Below are 16,547 nucleotides of genomic sequence, written 5' to 3' on the forward strand. Positions count from 1 at the left end.
AGCCGAAGATATGCTACAATAAGGCCCCACCTGCACCTCATATCAAGAGCAGTATCAAACCACTTTACACAAATATGGTTTCCCTCAAAGAATCCTGGGAACTGTAGTTTAAGGGTGCTGAGAGTTGCTAGGAAGCCCCTGTTGCCCTACCGCAACCCCTGGGAAGAGGGTTTGATTGTTAAACCTCAGGACTTTTAAAGTGGCAAAATACTGCATTAAATGTACTGTATAGTACAGGTATCTGTACCATACTATGCTGTGTAGACAGCATCTTAAAAAGTAGAGACATCACCTTGCCAACAAAGGTCCATATAGTAAAAGCTATGGTTTTCCCAGTAGTGATGTATGGAAGTGAGTGCTGGACCATAAAGAAGGCTGATCGCCGAAGAATTGATGCTTTTGAATTATGGTGCCGGAGGAGACTCTTGAGAGGCCCATGGACTGCAAGAAGATCAAACCTCTCCATTCTGAAGGAAATCAGCCCTGAGTGCTCACTGGAAGGACAGATCTTGAAGCTGAGGCTCCAGTACTTTGGCCACCTCATGAGAAGAGAAGACTTCCTGGAAAAGACCCTGATGTTGGGAAAGATGGAGGGCACAAGGAGAAGGGGACGACAGAGGATGAGATGGTGGGACAGTGTTCTCGAAGCTACCAGCATGAATGGCAGTGGAAGACGAGTGCCTGGCGTGTTCTGGTCCATGAGGTCATGAAGAGTCGGACACGACTAAACGACTAAACAACAACATAGTACAGGTGGGATCTTGCTGTTTGTGTAATATCAATTCACGTACATAGAAAGTGGAAAAGCTGGTCATAACCATTGTCAAATGCTTACAAGGACACTGGCAAGCCCACTTAAACTGCTAAGATGAAAAAGAAGAAGTAAAAAAACCAAACCTCAGAAAATAAACGAAGTAAAGCTGGTATCATTTCCAAAACTCCTAATTTGTTCCTTATAAAATAATGTAGCTAATTGGTATTTGGCGGACCCTTTTATATATACAAGCTATCACAAAAGCAATTTCAAGATCTGTTAATTATATGCCTTTGTGGTGGGTTTTTTATTATTATTTTGTAAAGGCCTTCGACAGATTTAGTAGCTATTATACACTCAACTGCATTCCAAATACAGTGTGTATTTAAAAACATTTATTAGTACTAGTTAATTAGATTGATATTGGCCATAATCACATTCGTACTCAACAAAGAGATTCTTTCCTTTCCGCCGGATCTTCAATTATGGTATTAATCAGACCTTAATGCAGCTGAATTCTCTGTCCTAGAAATGGAGCGCTTCCTTCAGAATCACAACATTTAAAAGTCCGCTGCTACAGTTGTGGCCCAAACTACTGCATAAGAAGAAACTTCTGGGTCAAACCAATGGCTCATCTATTCAGTCAGTCAGCCAGTCAGTCAGTTTTATTGCACATAGCCAAAGGTTGCCGTAATGTACACAGAATCATTCAACAATTAAAAGAAAATATACTGGATTGATACAAAAAACTTAAAAAAATTATATTATCAAGACATTACCTACTCTAAACAGAGCTATAAAAGTACCTTAATATACAAGTTAAGACATTAAACAATAAAATTTATAAGCTAAAATTACACATGGCCACTAATATATCACATGGCCACTAATATATTAAAAAATAATGTAAATTAATACAATGTGCAATTATATTCAGAGTTTGGTGATAAAGATAGAATATAGCTTGATGTAGATAGGGTGAGATAAATTCATCTCCTTTACAGTTGGTGGCTACCTTGGCTATATAATTTGCTCTAATTTTCCTAGCGGCACTTGCAAAGAGTGCTACACGCCAGGTCACATACTTATCTGTGTCTGCGAGGAGATATAAAATCATGTCAGAGGGGTTCTGGCCAGGGGACCTTGTCATTATAGGTGCTAAAAATCTTTCTCTTGCTTCATTATATAAGGGGCAGCGCAAGATGTAATGCATAAGGTCCTCTACTTCAGGACATCCCCTAATGCAAACACGTTCGTTTGTTGATATGCCTCTGTGTCTCCCATCTCTATAGGCAGAGTTTATTGTATTTAATCGTAACTCTGTAAAAGCTTTTTGATGTACAAAAGTCAATTCATTAAAATACGTTGTGTGTTCGTAAGCCTCTCTAAGTTTAAAATATAATGGGGCCCATGTACACAGAGTTTAGATCATTTTTAGTTGCCACTGCCCTTATGGTTCATTTAAAGATATTTTTCTGGGAATATAAGGGAAGTTCTTTGATCTCGGTCGCTGAGAGGTCATATTTGCCCATCAGTTGGGCAGCGTGATGTACCCAGTTTTTAAGGAAAACCTTCAAGCGTAGGACCTTAGCACAAGAACAGCCTCCTCTCCTGTGGTCTCCAGCAGCTGGCATTTGGAATCATTTCATAGAATCATAGAATCATAGAGTTGGAAGAGACCACAAGGGCCATCGAGTCCAACCCCCTGCCAAGCAGGAAACACCATCAGAGCACTCCTGACATATGGTTGTCAAGCCTCTGCTTAAAGACCTCCAAAGAAGGAGACTCCACCACACTCCTTGGCAGCAAATTCCACTGTCAAACAGCTCTTACTGTCAGGAAGTTCTTCCTAATGTTTAGGTGGAATCTTCTTTCTTGTAGTTTGGATCCATTGCTCCGTGTCCGCTTCTCTGGAGCAGCAGAAAACAACCTTTCTCCCTCCTCTATGTGACATCCTTTTATATATTTGAACATGGCTATCATATCACCCCTTCACCTCCTCTTCTCCAGGCTAAACATGCCCAGCTCCCTTAGCCGTTCCTCATAAGGCATCGTTTCCAGGCCTTTGACCATTTTGGTTGCCCTCCTCTGGACACGTTCCAGTTTGTCAGTGTCCTTCTTGAACTGTGGTGCCCAGAACTGGACACAGTACTACAGGTGAGGTCTGACCAGAGCAGAATACAGTGGCACTATTACTTCCCTTGATCTAGATGCTATACTCCTATTGATGCAGCCCAGAATTGCATCAATTTCTGCCTCCACGCATCATGGAGGCAGAGCGTAGCCATTTTGGCCAGTACGCTATTTGTGTGCCAAAGCAGATCCCATCCCAAGGGTGCACAGATAAGCATTCTCAATGGCAGCAACTTTCTCCCAAAAAAATTCCGAAGCCTGAGGTTGTGCTGCTCTTCTGCTTTTAAATTTAAAGACAGTAGCTGGTGTGTGTGTGTGTGTGTGTGTGTGTGTGTGTGTGTGACTGAACTTACATCCCTGTGGTACAGGAGAACATTGGGCATTTCACCTGACTTTCAAATTAGTGATGGCCAGCTCCCCTCCCAACCTGCAGGAGAAATAATAATGATGATGATGATGATGATGATGATGATGATGATGATGATGATGATGATAATAATAATAATAATAATTTTTTATTTATACCCCGCCCTTCCCAGTTCAGAAAACTGGGCTCAAAGCGGCTAACAACAAATTTAAAACACTTAATTGATGCAACAAAAAACAGCACAAAATACAGTATAAAACGTGAATAACAATAAATTCGGAATTCAAAAATCAGTTTAGGGGGGAAATCCATCCAATAAACATTAGTTGATCACCAGGGCTAGCTGGGTAAATTAGTCCTATTTGGGCCAGCGAGGAGGCCAGGGGAGAATTAGCTGTGGGATCCCAGAGTAGGTAATCTTCATAAAAAGGGGAGGGAAGGAAGGAGAATAAAAGATCAGTATAAGTTCAAATTGAAAGCCAGGCAGAATAGCTCTGCCTTACAGGTACTGCAGAAGAAAGTTAAATCCTGCAGGGCCCTGGTCTCGTGGGACAGAGCATTCCACCAGGTCGGAGCCATCACTGAGAAGACCCTGGCCCTGGTGGAGGATAATCTGACTTCCTTAGGGCCTGGGACCTCTAAACTATGGTTATTCATGGACCTTAAGGTCCTCTGCGGGGCACACCAGGAGAGGCGGTCCCGTAAATACAAGGGCCCTAAGCACATAAATAACTTCTGTGGGACTCTGCCTTAGCTCAGGGGCAGAAGACATGCACAGTTGATTTCTGGTTCAGCCCCTGGCATATGGAGAAGAGTCATAGCTCAGTGGTAGAGAATCTGCTCTGCATGCAAGGCAGACCCAGGTTCTTGACCATTGGACCCACTATTGGTCCATTCAATCTCCCAGAGTCTGTGTCTTTGCATGCAGGGGAAGTCCATAACTCACCAAGGATTTAAGTCCCATTGGCTACCCTCACCTGGTTTAACTGGCCAGTCGAAGCATAGCGACAGCTTCTAGGAACCATAGGTGAAAGCTGCGAGCTACTCCCTGCCACAGTACATGGTACTAGATCAGTGTTTCTTAGACTAGGGTCTCCAACTGTTGTTGGACTACAACTCCCATCATCCCTAGCTAGCAGGAGCATGGGTCTGGGATGATGGGAGTTGTAGTCCAACAACCGCTGGAGGCCCAACTTTGAGAAACACTGGACTGGACTGATACAAAGCAGTTCTCCATGTTCCTATGATGATCACTGCATAGCAAATTACTACACACACATCCATATACATCCCATCCTGTTTCATGTTTTGCTTTTTGCACTGGGAAGCCCCAAAGAGTACAGCAGGGGGCAGTGCATGAACATGATAAATCTGAAGAAAATTCTCTTTTTTTACTGATTACTGAGGAGCAGTTGTGTTGGCCTGTAGCAGTAAACAGAAAGTCAGGGAGCGCAGTGGCTCTGTAAAGCCTCTGGTTTTTTTTACAGCACTGGCATATAGATTTTGTCAGGCAAATCTTGAAAGCTCCTGCTTGCAAAAAGCTTACATCTCTTTTTTGTGGCATAGAACGAAACATTGTGCTGCAGCCATACCCTTCATGATATCAGGCTGTGATCCAGTGCAATCCCATTGAACACTGTGGGACTTACCTCTGAGTAAATGTGCGTATTGGATTCGCGATGTTGGTTACCGTATTTTTTGCTCCATAAGACACACCTAGTTTTTAGAGGGGGAATGCAAGAAAAAAAATATTCTTTGAAGGGAGTGCTGAGCAGAGCCTGTATGTGTGCGGCCCTTGCATGCTTTTCCCTGACGGACTGCCCTTCTCCCTCCTCTGGGGAAAAGCTAGGCGCGGCTCTTTAAAGAGTGTGCGGCTCTTGCGGGCTTTTCTACGAGGTGGGGGGAGAGACTGAGGGGATGTCCTCTGTCCCTTCCCTCACCTCCAGCAAAAGCCAACAAGAGCCCTTTAAAGAGCATGAGGAGTGTGTGTGCGGCTCTTGGGGGCTTTTCCCGCCTGCCTCCTGCCTTCATTCGCTCCATAAGATGCACACACATTTCCCACTTTTAGGAGGGGAAAAGTGTGTCTTATGGAGCAAAAAATACGGTAACGTAAAAGTCAACTCACAGTCCTATAACTGCTCCCCAAGCAGTTTAGGCTGTAGAGCCGCTCAGAGATTATTCCAAGCCTTGACTTCTCAACAAAGAAAAGAATCATTGGTGATTATTATTTTTTAGAAATTTACTGTCTTGTATTTTCCTGTTCATTCAAGGAATTCAGGATAGTTTGTATCACAACAACTCTGAGGAGTGGATTAGCCTGAGAGCTCATGGCTGCCCCAAGGTCACCCAGTGAGATTCAGAGCTGAGTGGTTAATTGAACTCTAGGGTCTGCCCAGTCCAAGTTCAGCATTCTTTTCACTGCAACAATCTAGAGATGCATTTTCTTCTCTCCCTGGTGCAACGATTTCTCTAAAAGTTTGAGCTGGGGAGTCCATAGCTTAAATTAGCCTCCCGTGGAAGTCCAGTCTTTGGTTACCCTGCAAGAGATCTAGCCTCAGACCCCGCAGCCAACCCGGTTACATTAGGTGGGTGTATTAGGAGTCATAATGCAAAACACTTGCAGGTCACCAAAGATGACCAAGGCTGGCTTGGATCTTGAATCATCCATGTATTCACTAGATAAATCAGTTTCTTGTCTGTGGGCCTCAGTCCTTCTGTCTGCAATATGGGGAGAATGTTCACCTACTTTGCAGGGTTGTTGAAAGGGGTGCTGAGACGATACACGTGAAATGCTTTGCACATCTTAAAAGGGAGAAGATGCATATTATGTAGAAATAGGATGCATGATATTACTATTTGCAGAACCACTTTCACAACTGAACTGACGTAGACATGAACCTCTGTGTGTGTTACATGTCTGTTCTCCTGAAAATGCTGCAAAGCAGGGACCTCTTATATGTTAGATCTCTGCATTTATTTATTTATCTATAAGTCAGGTTTGTTTGTTTTTTTTAATTACATCCTCAAGGTGGGGATCAGTACCACAGAAGTATGTATACATGTGGTTCAGAGAGCTAGCATGGCATAGGAGTTTAAGGCAAAAGAATTGATATAAAGTATACTGTCCATGCACAATGCCCAAATTTCAATCCATGGCACCGGCAATGGCAATAGGATTTCCTGTAGTGGATAAGAGAGTATTAGATATAATAACCTCACATCTTGCAGTAAGGGAACCGCCAGAAAGCCCTCAGAGCTGGACCTCAGTGTCTGGACTGAACGATGGAGGTGGAGAGGCTCCTTCAGGTATACTGGGCCGAGGCTGTTTAGGGCTTTAAGGTTCAGCACCAACACTTTGAATTGTGTTTGGAAACTTGTTGTTGTTGTTGTTGTTTAGTCGTTTAGTCGTGTCCGACTCTTCGTGACCCCATGGACCAGAGAACGCCAGGTACCTCTGTCCTCCACTGCCTCCCGCAGTTTGGTCAAACTCATGCTGGTAACCTCGAAAACACTATCCAACCATCTCGTTCTCTGTCGCCCCCTTCTCCTTGTGCCCTCCATCTTTCCCAACATCAGGGTCTTCTCCAGGGAGTCTTCTCTTCTCATGAGGTGGCCAAAGTACTGGAGCCTCAGCTTCACAATCTGTCCTCCCAGTGAGCACTCAGGGCTGATTTCCTTCAGAATGAAGAGGTTTGATCTTCTTGCAGTCCATGGGACTCTCAAGAGTCTCCTCCAGCACCATAATTCAAAAGCATCAATTCTTCGGCGATCAGCCTTCTTTATGGTCCAGCTCTCACTTCCATACATCACTACTGGGAAAACCATAGCTTTAACTATACGAACCTTTGTTGGCAAGGTGATGTCTCTACTTCTCAAGATGCTGTCTAGGCCTGTCATTGCCCTTCTCCCAAGAAGCAGGCGTCTTTTAATTTCGTGACTGCTGTCACCATCTGCAGTGATCATGGAGCCCAAGAAAGTAAAATCTCTCACTGCCTCCATTTCTTCCCCTTCTATTTGCCAGGAGGTGATGGGACCAGTGGCCATGATCTTCATTTTTTTGATGTTGAGCTTCAGACCATATTTTGCGCTCTCCTCTTTCACCCTCATTAAAAGGTTCTTTAATTCCTCCTCACTTTCTGCCATCAAGGTTGTGTCATCTGCATATCTGAGGTTGTTGATATTTCTTCCGGCAATCTTAATTCCGGCTAGGGATTCATCCAGCCTAGCCTTTCGCATGATGAATTCTGCATATAAGTTAAATAAGCAGGGAGACAAAATACAGCCTTGTCGTACTCCTTTTCCAATTTTGAACCAATCAGTTGTTCCATATCCAGTTCTAACTGTAGCTTCTTGTCCCACATAGAGATTTCTCAGGAGACAGATGAGGTGATCAGGCACTCCCATTTCTTTAAGAACTTGCCATAGTTTGCCGTGGTCGACACAGTCAAAGGCTTTTGCATAGTCAATGAAGCAGAAGTAGATGTCTTTCTGGAACTCTCTAGCTTTCTCCATAATCCAGCGCATGTTTGCAATTTGGTCTCTGGTTCCTCTGCCTCTTCTAAATCCAGCTTGCACTTCTGGGAGTTCTCGGTCCACATACTGCTTGAGCCTTCCTTGTAGAATTTTAAGCATAACCTTGCTAGCATGTGAAATGAGTGCAATTGTGCGGTAGTTGGAGCACTCTTTGGCACTGCCCTTCTTTGGGACTGGGATGTAGACTGATCTTCTCCAATCTTCTGGCCACCTGCTGAGTTTTCCAAACTTGCTGGCATATTGAGTGTAGCACCTTATACTTACTGGGAGCCAATGTAGATCTTTCAAGACCGGTGTTATGTGGTCTTGGCGGCCGCTCCCAGTCACCAGTCTAGCTGCTGCATTATGGATTAATTATAGTTTCTGGGCCACCATCAAAGTTAGCCCCATGTAGAGCACATTGCAGTAGTCCAAGCGGGAGAAAACCAGAGCATGCACCACTCTGGCGAGACAGTCCGTGGGCAGGTAGGGTCTCAGCCTGCATACCAGACAAATTCATAGATGTGATGACTGTGCTCTGGCTCCACAGACAGAGGCAGAAATGCTTCTGAATACCAGTTGCGGGAAGCTACAGGATGGGAGAGTGCTTCTGTGCTCTGATACTGCTTGCACGTTTCCCACAGGCAACTGGTTGACCACCAGGCGAACAAGATGCTAGACTTGGAGGACCATTGAAGAAGAGTTTGGATTTGATATCCCGCTTTATCACTCCCCTTAAGAAGTCTCAAAATGGCTAACATTCTCCTTTCCCTTCCTCCCCCACAACAAACACTCTGTGAGGTGAGTGGGGCTGAGAGACTTCAGAGAAGTGTGACTGGCCCATGGTCACCCAGCAGCACCATGTGGAGGAGTGGGGAATCAAATCCAGTTCACCAGATTACGAGACTACCACTCTTAACCACTACACCACACTGGCTCCCTGATCCAGCAGGCTCCTCTTAGATTCTTACAATGGTATTTTGTTTGTTAAGAAATTTGACAGCTGTAGCTCAATGGCAGAGCATCAGCCTTGGTTGCAGAAGGTCTTGGGTTCAACTCCTAGCATCTCAAGGTCGGACTGCAGAGTCTCAGCCGATCTGTGTAAACATTCCTGAGCTTTTCTGTATGAGCTAAAAATGCTGCCATGCGTCTTTGGATTGAATTCACTCAACCAAGATTATTACAGTGGTACCTCGGGTTACAGACGCTTCAGGTTACAGACGCTTCAGTTTACAGACTCCGCTAACCCAGAAGTAGTACCTTGGGTTAAGAACTTTGCTTCAGGATGAGAACAGAAATTGTGCTCCGGTGGCGTGGCGGCAGCAGGAGGCCCCACTGTATCTCAATTCCCGCTCACAAGACTCCAACTGTATTGTTGCTTTACTTCTAAACCAAATTTTCCATTGCAAAAAAGAAGAAGATGAAGCTTTGATGTCCCATTGCTTGCCATTAAATTCACTCAACCAAGATTATTGCAGTATAGTGGTACCTCTGGTTAAGAACTTAATTCGTTCTGGAGGTCCGTTCTTAACCTGAAACTGTTCTTAACCTGAGGTACCACTTTAGCTAATGGGACCTCCCCCCGCTGCTGCACAAATTCTGTTCTCATCCTGAAGCAAAGTTCTTAACCTGAGGTAATATTTCTGGGTTAGCGGAGTCTGTAACCTGAAGCGTCTGTAACCTGAGGTACCACTATATTGTTGTTGCTTCTATACCAAATTTTTCATTGCAAAAAAAGAAGATGAAGCCTTGAGTTCCCATTGCTTGCCCTCTCTCCCTCTTTATTTTAAGCTGTTTTTCAGGCATTGTCATGACTGTTGACTCTGACAAATTTGAAATACGAAATGCTCGTTCTTTGGGAGGAAACAGTTGATTAAACTGACAGAGACAAATAGCTTGGCGGCATTTCTGGTGGCCCTCTTAACCCCTTTCCCTGCAAATATGCATCCGGGGAGACGGCTGAGAGTGAGAGGGGTCAACAAGGCTCTCATCTTGGGGTCTATGAATGGCGGCGGGAGCCCCACGATATGAAATGCTGATTATTTGCAGTCCTTAACTCAGTACGGATGTGTTGTGCTGTTGTGCTGCTCATGAATATTTCGAAACAGAAGACCAATACTCCTGGACTGTGTGTGTGGACAGACATGCAGGATGACTTGCAGCGATTAGACTCGTGTTTATACCATTTGCTAGCCATAGTTCTTGGAAGCAGTTTCCATAAAATGCAAATACATGTGCATGCAACAGACACAACTGCCACAAAGCAATGAAATGCAAATGTCTGGATCTACAGTACAGTCGTACCTTGGAAGTCAAATGGAATCCATTCTGGAAGTCCGTTCGACTTCCAAAATGTTTGAAAACCGAAGCACAGCTTCTGATTGGCTGCAGGAAGCTCCTGCAGCCTATCGGAAGCTGCGGAAGCCCTGTCGGACATTCGGCTTCCAAAAATAGTTCGCAAACTGGGACAGTCACTTCCAGGTTTGTGGTGTTTGGGAGCCAAAACATTTGGAAACTAAGCTGTATGACTTCTAAGGTACCACTGTACAAGAAAAAGTTGGAGTACAAGAAAAAAAGCCATCTTTCCGGGGCCTGCAGATGAGGGGGTACAATTCCAATCTACCACTTAGCTTCTTCCCTCTTTCCTTATGGCAGATAGGAACCTATTGTAAGGTGGCATCTTCTTTTCTACGGCTCCTTAAAATATATTAGTTTAGGAATGCCTATCCTGTCATGGTTGCTTTACTTGAGATTCCTGCATTGTAGGGATTTGGACTAGATGATCCTTGATGTATCTTCCAACTCTACGATTCTATGATTCTATCAAGACGCCCAGAAGTTGCACTTGTTTCATTTATTTTTAGCCAACATTAGTTCTAATCATGATTTGAATAGTTTCAAATACCAGTTTATTGTCGGTGATTTTAAACATTTCTTCCTATATACATAAAAGGGTAAGGCTGTCGTCACGCTGCAGTTGAGGAACAGCAGGCAGTCAAGCAAACTGTGTGGGTGGCAGGCAGCCCAGACAAGCTGGTTTAATTGGGGGAGGGGGAGCACTGTGAAACATCTCCTCCCCTCTGTTAAACATGCCTGCAGTGAGGTTTAACAGTGGGATGTGTGCTTCACAGAGTGGTTTGGAAACTGTTGTGTGATACTCTCCCCCTTCTTTTAAAATGGTTTTATGATTGAGCAGGGAGGAGAAAGGCTTGGGGCAAGCAGGGGTTTTTTTTTGGGGGGGGGGTTACGCTGCTTAGAAATTTTCTTGCAGTCAAGTGGTATATAAATTCTGTTAAATAAATACAAACAAAACAAAAGCATTTGTGCAACATAAGGAACAGTGCTGATATTGTAACCTAAGGTGCAGGATTGGGCATGGTGCAAATCTTTATTTTCATTTATGGAACAGAAGGTATAACGTGTTCTAGTTCTGTTCTGCTTGATGAGGGCCTAACAAACATTTAATGCAATTGCAAGGTACACAGATGGTGTGTGAGAGAGAAAGACAGACAGAGAGAGAAATATTAATATTTCTTTTTCCAGTTCCTTAATTTTTGCACTCCTCCACCAATCCTTCTTGTTGTTCTGACGGCTTTTGAAGTGTGCTACACAGATCTACTGAACTAGCTACATATGCAAATGAGGCTAAGATTAATTAACACCTCTTATTCCCTATGTACAGAACTGGATGAGAAATGTAATTGCAGCCACAAGACTTATTCTGCTGTCTTCTTTTTTTTAATACATGTATCTCTAGACTCATCATTATGACAGTCTTGAAATAAATGAGTAGAGAGAAGAATCCCTCTAAATGTTCTTAATTAAATAACTAGTGTAACTCTGCAACATAGATCAAAGCCTGCTGATTTTCAAATATTTTTTTCAGATGTATGTGTTATTTTAAGTGGGTAATACGTTTTACTGCTCTTGAGTGGAGGTAACCCAGGAAAATTTGAGATTAGTGTGGCTTAAACATATCTGTCTGTGTGGGGGATTGTGCCTTTTTAAAAATCACATCCATCCTTAAATGGGCCCTATAAAGTAGATAATAGAGATCCACACCATTTTCCTGCAATAACAAATGCTGTGTGGAATGTAACAATGCAAGTAATCAGCACCTATTGAACCATGCCTGTTACATCATTGATGTTTGAGCAGCATGGACTCTAGCCCTCCTAGCTGAGGTTTCCCCCATTGCTGAGATCTTTCAACAGATTCTGCACGGATTATGGAACCTTATCAGATTTTGATAATTTTGTTTTGCCTACTTCTCCTTTAAATCATTTTATTGGTATTTTCTTCTGAATGTTTAATTTTATTTAAGCTGCTTAGATGGCATTATTAAGCAGTATATAAACCTTGCTTTTAAAAGTGCTTGTGCATTGCATAGTTAATCTATGGAACTTGGTGGCCACCAAGTTGGATGACTTTAGAAGAGGATCAGACAACTTGACGATGGATAAGACTAGCTACTAGCCAGGATGACTGCTGTGCCTCCACAGTTGAAAGCAATAATGCTTCTGAATACCAGTTGCCAGAAACTGCTGGAGGGAAGAGTGCTCTTGTGTAATAGCTTAACAGTATACAAACAGTGTGGCTACAGCAGCCAAGCTACAGGGGCACCACTTTGGTCAAGGATAGAAACTTGATCTCACACCAGGAATGATGAGTTCTCCTTCGTCTGTAAATTCATCATCATCCATCCAAGGCTTTTATTTTCAATCAGGGCATCGTACCAAGTCTCCTTCATCCAAAGAGACTTTCTGGATCCACCCAAGGGTCTGTCTGGTCCAGCATGCTGCTTCCAGCTGTGGTTGTCTAGGTGGTACGATGGCAACAGCCCTCTCCTGCTGTTTCTCCCCAACAATGAACTTGGATATTGCAGTTGGTTATCAAGGCCAATGCTGTTAACAGACCCTGTCCTCAACCTCAGGCTGGTTGCCTGGAGCAAGCAACAATTGCCTCCCAGCCAAGCAGGCATGGACCTTCCACTTGAGAATTCAGACACAACAGTTTTTCTTTCTCACACACCCACACCCAGCCTGTGTGTGTTTTCCCTTCAGACACAGTGCTGAAGGGAAAAAGCTAGGAAGGAAAATTACAGAGCAGCCCGGAAGAGCAGAGGCAAAAGAAAACCTCTGGCATGTACAGTAGGGCCTCTGGGAGAGCAATCCATACCTAGAATTAATATTTGCAAGATTTTTCCATCCAGTGCATACTGTCTTCTTTCTCAACCCTACCCTTTACGTAGAGCCTGATGTAAGCATCTTTACTTAGAATTAAGGCTCAGTGAGTCCCCTGTAATTTATTTCCTAGTAAATATGCTCATTAAGAGGAATGTTGTTGTTGTTGTTTGTTTGTTTGTTTGTTTGTTTGTTTGTTTATACTTCACCCATCTGGCTGGGCTTCCCCAGCCACTCTGGGCGGCTTCCAACAAAAAATTAAAATACAGTAATACATCAAACATTAACACCTTCCCTAAACAGGGCTGCCTTCAGATGTCCTCTAAAAGTCTGGTAGTTGTTGTTCTCTTTGACATCTGGTGGGAGGGTGTTCCACAGGGCAGGTGCCACTACCGAGAAGGCCCTCTGCCTGGTTCCCTGTAACTTGGCTTCTCGCAGTGAGGGAACTGCCAGAAGGCCCTCGGCGCTGTACCTCAATGTATGGGTAGAACGATGGGGGTGGAGACGCTCCTTCAGATATACTGGACCAAGGCATGTTGATGGCTGCCAGCCATGACGGCTATGATCTGCCTCTATGGTTGAAAGCAACAGTGCTTCTGAAAATTGGTTGTTGCAAACCACAGGAAGGGATGGCGCTCTTGTGTTCATGTTCTGTTTGTGGGCCACTGTGAGAACTGGATACTGGACTAGATGGACAATCAACCTGATCCAGCAGGCTATTCTTACCGTAGCCCACAATCTAAAGCAGGCATCCCCAACCTGTGGCCCCCTCAGATGTTTTGGCCTACAACTCCCCTGATCCCTAGCTAACAGGGCCAGTGGTCAGGGATGATGGGAATTGTAGCCCAAAACATCTGGAAGGCTGAAGGTTTGGGATGCCTGATCTAAAGACTCAGATGGAGCGTCAGGCCCAAGCTACTTCCTCAATTTGGGGGAGAACCTTCAGTACCTCATTTCAGTCCTTTGTGGCCAACCACAAGGTCACAGGCCTGCTGCTGTCCTTGGATGCAGCAGATGAGTTCCCTGCAGTCTCCAGAGCCTTTGCTGAAACTGTAAGCACAAAATAAGTCAACAGCCCTTCAGCCAGCTCCCCCGGGAAGGTGGAGCCCACCACAATACAGGCCTTGACAGCCTACTTAAGGTTACAGTTGGCTCTAGCTCCCTGCAGAGACAGCATCTCCTGTAGTAGTTGCCTTAGCAAGTTCCTTTAGAGCTATCCAAGGTCCTGAATATGTTCTTCCTTTGCTTCACCAGTCTAAGAGCTTTCTCCCCTCAAGCAACAAATCATATGCTCTCTGGAACCCGCAAGCAGGGCATGGAGAAGGTGGACCTGCCTCTATTAGTTCTCTCAAAGCACTTTGTAGTCTAGGGCAGGGACGTCCAACAGGTATATCGTGATTTGCCAGTAGATCATTGGACGTCTGTGGTAGATCACTGGCTCCCCCTCAAAGAAGCTCAACAACTTTGACCTGAACCCCTAAAAAACAGGCCTTCCTCCTCCCTAAAAAAAGCTCAAAGGGGGGGGTAGATCACTGCCAGTTTTTAACTGTAGATCGCAGTCTTTTGGGAGTTGGCCACCCAACCAGGGATATCCTGCCCATTGGGTAACTTGGTTCATCTTGGCAATCTTGTCCCAGTAGCTGTTGGCAGAACTTTATTCCCTCTGTTTTGCCTAATCCAGTGGTTACCAAATAATAATAATAATAATAAAATCTTGGGCTGCCACCCCTTTGGTTCCATAAACTCATCCCCAGTGCCCACCATAGGTGCCATCTCGTGCCAAAGATTGTGGGTGCCCACAACCAAGGGCTTCAACTTGGCTGAGGGGCTCAGCCCCCACAAATATATTGTGGGTGCCAAAGCATCCATGGCTCTCTGGAGTTTGCGCCAGTGGTGCCCAATGTGTGTGTGTGCGTGCGTGCGTGCGTGCGTGTTTGTTCTTCATGCCGCTGGAAATGTTTACTGCTCCTCCGTTTTCATTTGTTTTGGGGTGTTGCATTTAACTGGCGTGGCCTTTCCTCTTTTGAAAGTCAGCTGGTTTATTATCATTTGAAAAGGAGTATGCCTCATAAGGGGGAGTGGGGAGATTGAAGGGCATAGTGTGCTCTCCACCCCCCCCCCCCATGAAAAATGCAAAATAATCACAACTTCAGGTAGAATAATGAGCTCTCATTGCTTTGAGCCAAGGTGGAATGCTCTCATAAATGATTCATAGTCAACCAACTGACAATATAAATGAAGAAATCCTCACTTTTCATTCTGTAGCCCCCACCCCAGCAGCAGCATCTTATTTCATTATTTTTTTGTTGCTTTTGTCTGTGTTTTGTGTGCTCTGTCTGTTGTAGGGCTGGCCACTCTATCTATTTATCAATGCACAAATAAATACATACATAAATATACATACATAGACATACATATACATACGTGCGCACACTTACACAAAACACAGAGAAACGCACACATATCATAGAATCATAGAATTGTAAGGGAGCGACAGGGTCATCTAGTCTTTCCCCCCGCAATGCAGGAATATTTTGTCCAAAACCACCAGAATGCCTACATTACGCAAATCCAATTGACAAAACATGTAAACGTAATAGGCGTATAGTAACAATCGCAAAGTTATTTACTAGAGACTACTTAAGGGACGCGGGTGTTGCTGTGGGTTAAACCACAGACAGAGCCTAGGACTTGCTGATCAGAAGGTCGGCGGTTCGAATCCCCGCGACGGGGTGAGCTCCCGTTGCTCGATCCCAGCTCCTGCCAACCTAGCAGTTCAAAAGCACATCAAAGTGCAAGTAGATAAATAGGTACCGCTCTGGCGGGAAGGTAAACGGTGTTTCCGTGCGCTGCTCTGGTTTGCCAGAAGCGGCTTAGTTATGCTGGCCACATGACCCGGAAGCTGTTCGCCGGCTCCTTTGGCCAATAAAGCGAGATGAGCGCCGCAACCCCAGAGTTGGGGGTTAATATTTATTTTTATAGTAAATAAAGATGCCATAATAATTAATGATGATGTACCTTCTCTCCAAATGCAGGCAAACTTTTCCACATCGATTTTGGCTACATCCTGGGCCGCGACCCAAAACCTCTCCCCCCACCCATGAAACTGAACAAAGAGATGGTGGAAGGTATGGGGGGGACGCAAAGCGAGCAATACCAGGAGTTCCGCAAGCAGTGCTACACAGCTTTCCTTCACCTGCGCAGGTAACTTTTTAAGCTTTTCTGCTGCTGAGCTGGCCAGCCGGCTCTTCCTTCGCTTTTGAGCAGAGAGGCTGCCTGGCTGGCACAATCACAAATGCAGTCTTTTCATTTTCACCATCACACTTTTCTTCTGCTCCTGCTCCTGCTTTATGTCTTGATCTTTTTTATTTTTAAAAGAACACAAAACAAACTCTTTCCTCTATTCCAGGCATGTCCAACTCTCTAGAGACAACGGTCTACTCCCAGTATAATAAAACTGGCAGTGATCTACCCATGATCATACCAAGATCATGCCAATGATCTACCCGTTGTCATTGCCAAAAGATGTTGAGCTTTTTTTGGAGAGCATTGGCAAGAGGAGTTTTGTTTTGACCTTCTTTTGGGGAACATTTATGGT

General features: G+C 44.4%; 1 protein-coding gene across 2 annotated transcripts in view; it reads left to right on the forward strand.

Moving 5' to 3' along the window:
• Positions 1 to 16,547, forward strand: part of PIK3C3 (phosphatidylinositol 3-kinase catalytic subunit type 3) — a 110,633-nt gene that overhangs the window by 56,642 nt on the left and 37,444 nt on the right. For both annotated transcript variants that reach the window (XM_053408070.1, XM_053408071.1), the window contains one exon: positions 15,985 to 16,153. In XM_053408070.1, coding sequence (XP_053264045.1) covers positions 15,985 to 16,153 — 169 coding nt within the window. The remainder of the gene's footprint in view (positions 1 to 15,984; positions 16,154 to 16,547) is intronic.

Source organism: Podarcis raffonei, chromosome 11 (assembly GCF_027172205.1).
Source record: "Podarcis raffonei isolate rPodRaf1 chromosome 11, rPodRaf1.pri, whole genome shotgun sequence".
Classification (NCBI taxonomy): domain Eukaryota; kingdom Metazoa; phylum Chordata; class Lepidosauria; order Squamata; family Lacertidae; genus Podarcis; species Podarcis raffonei.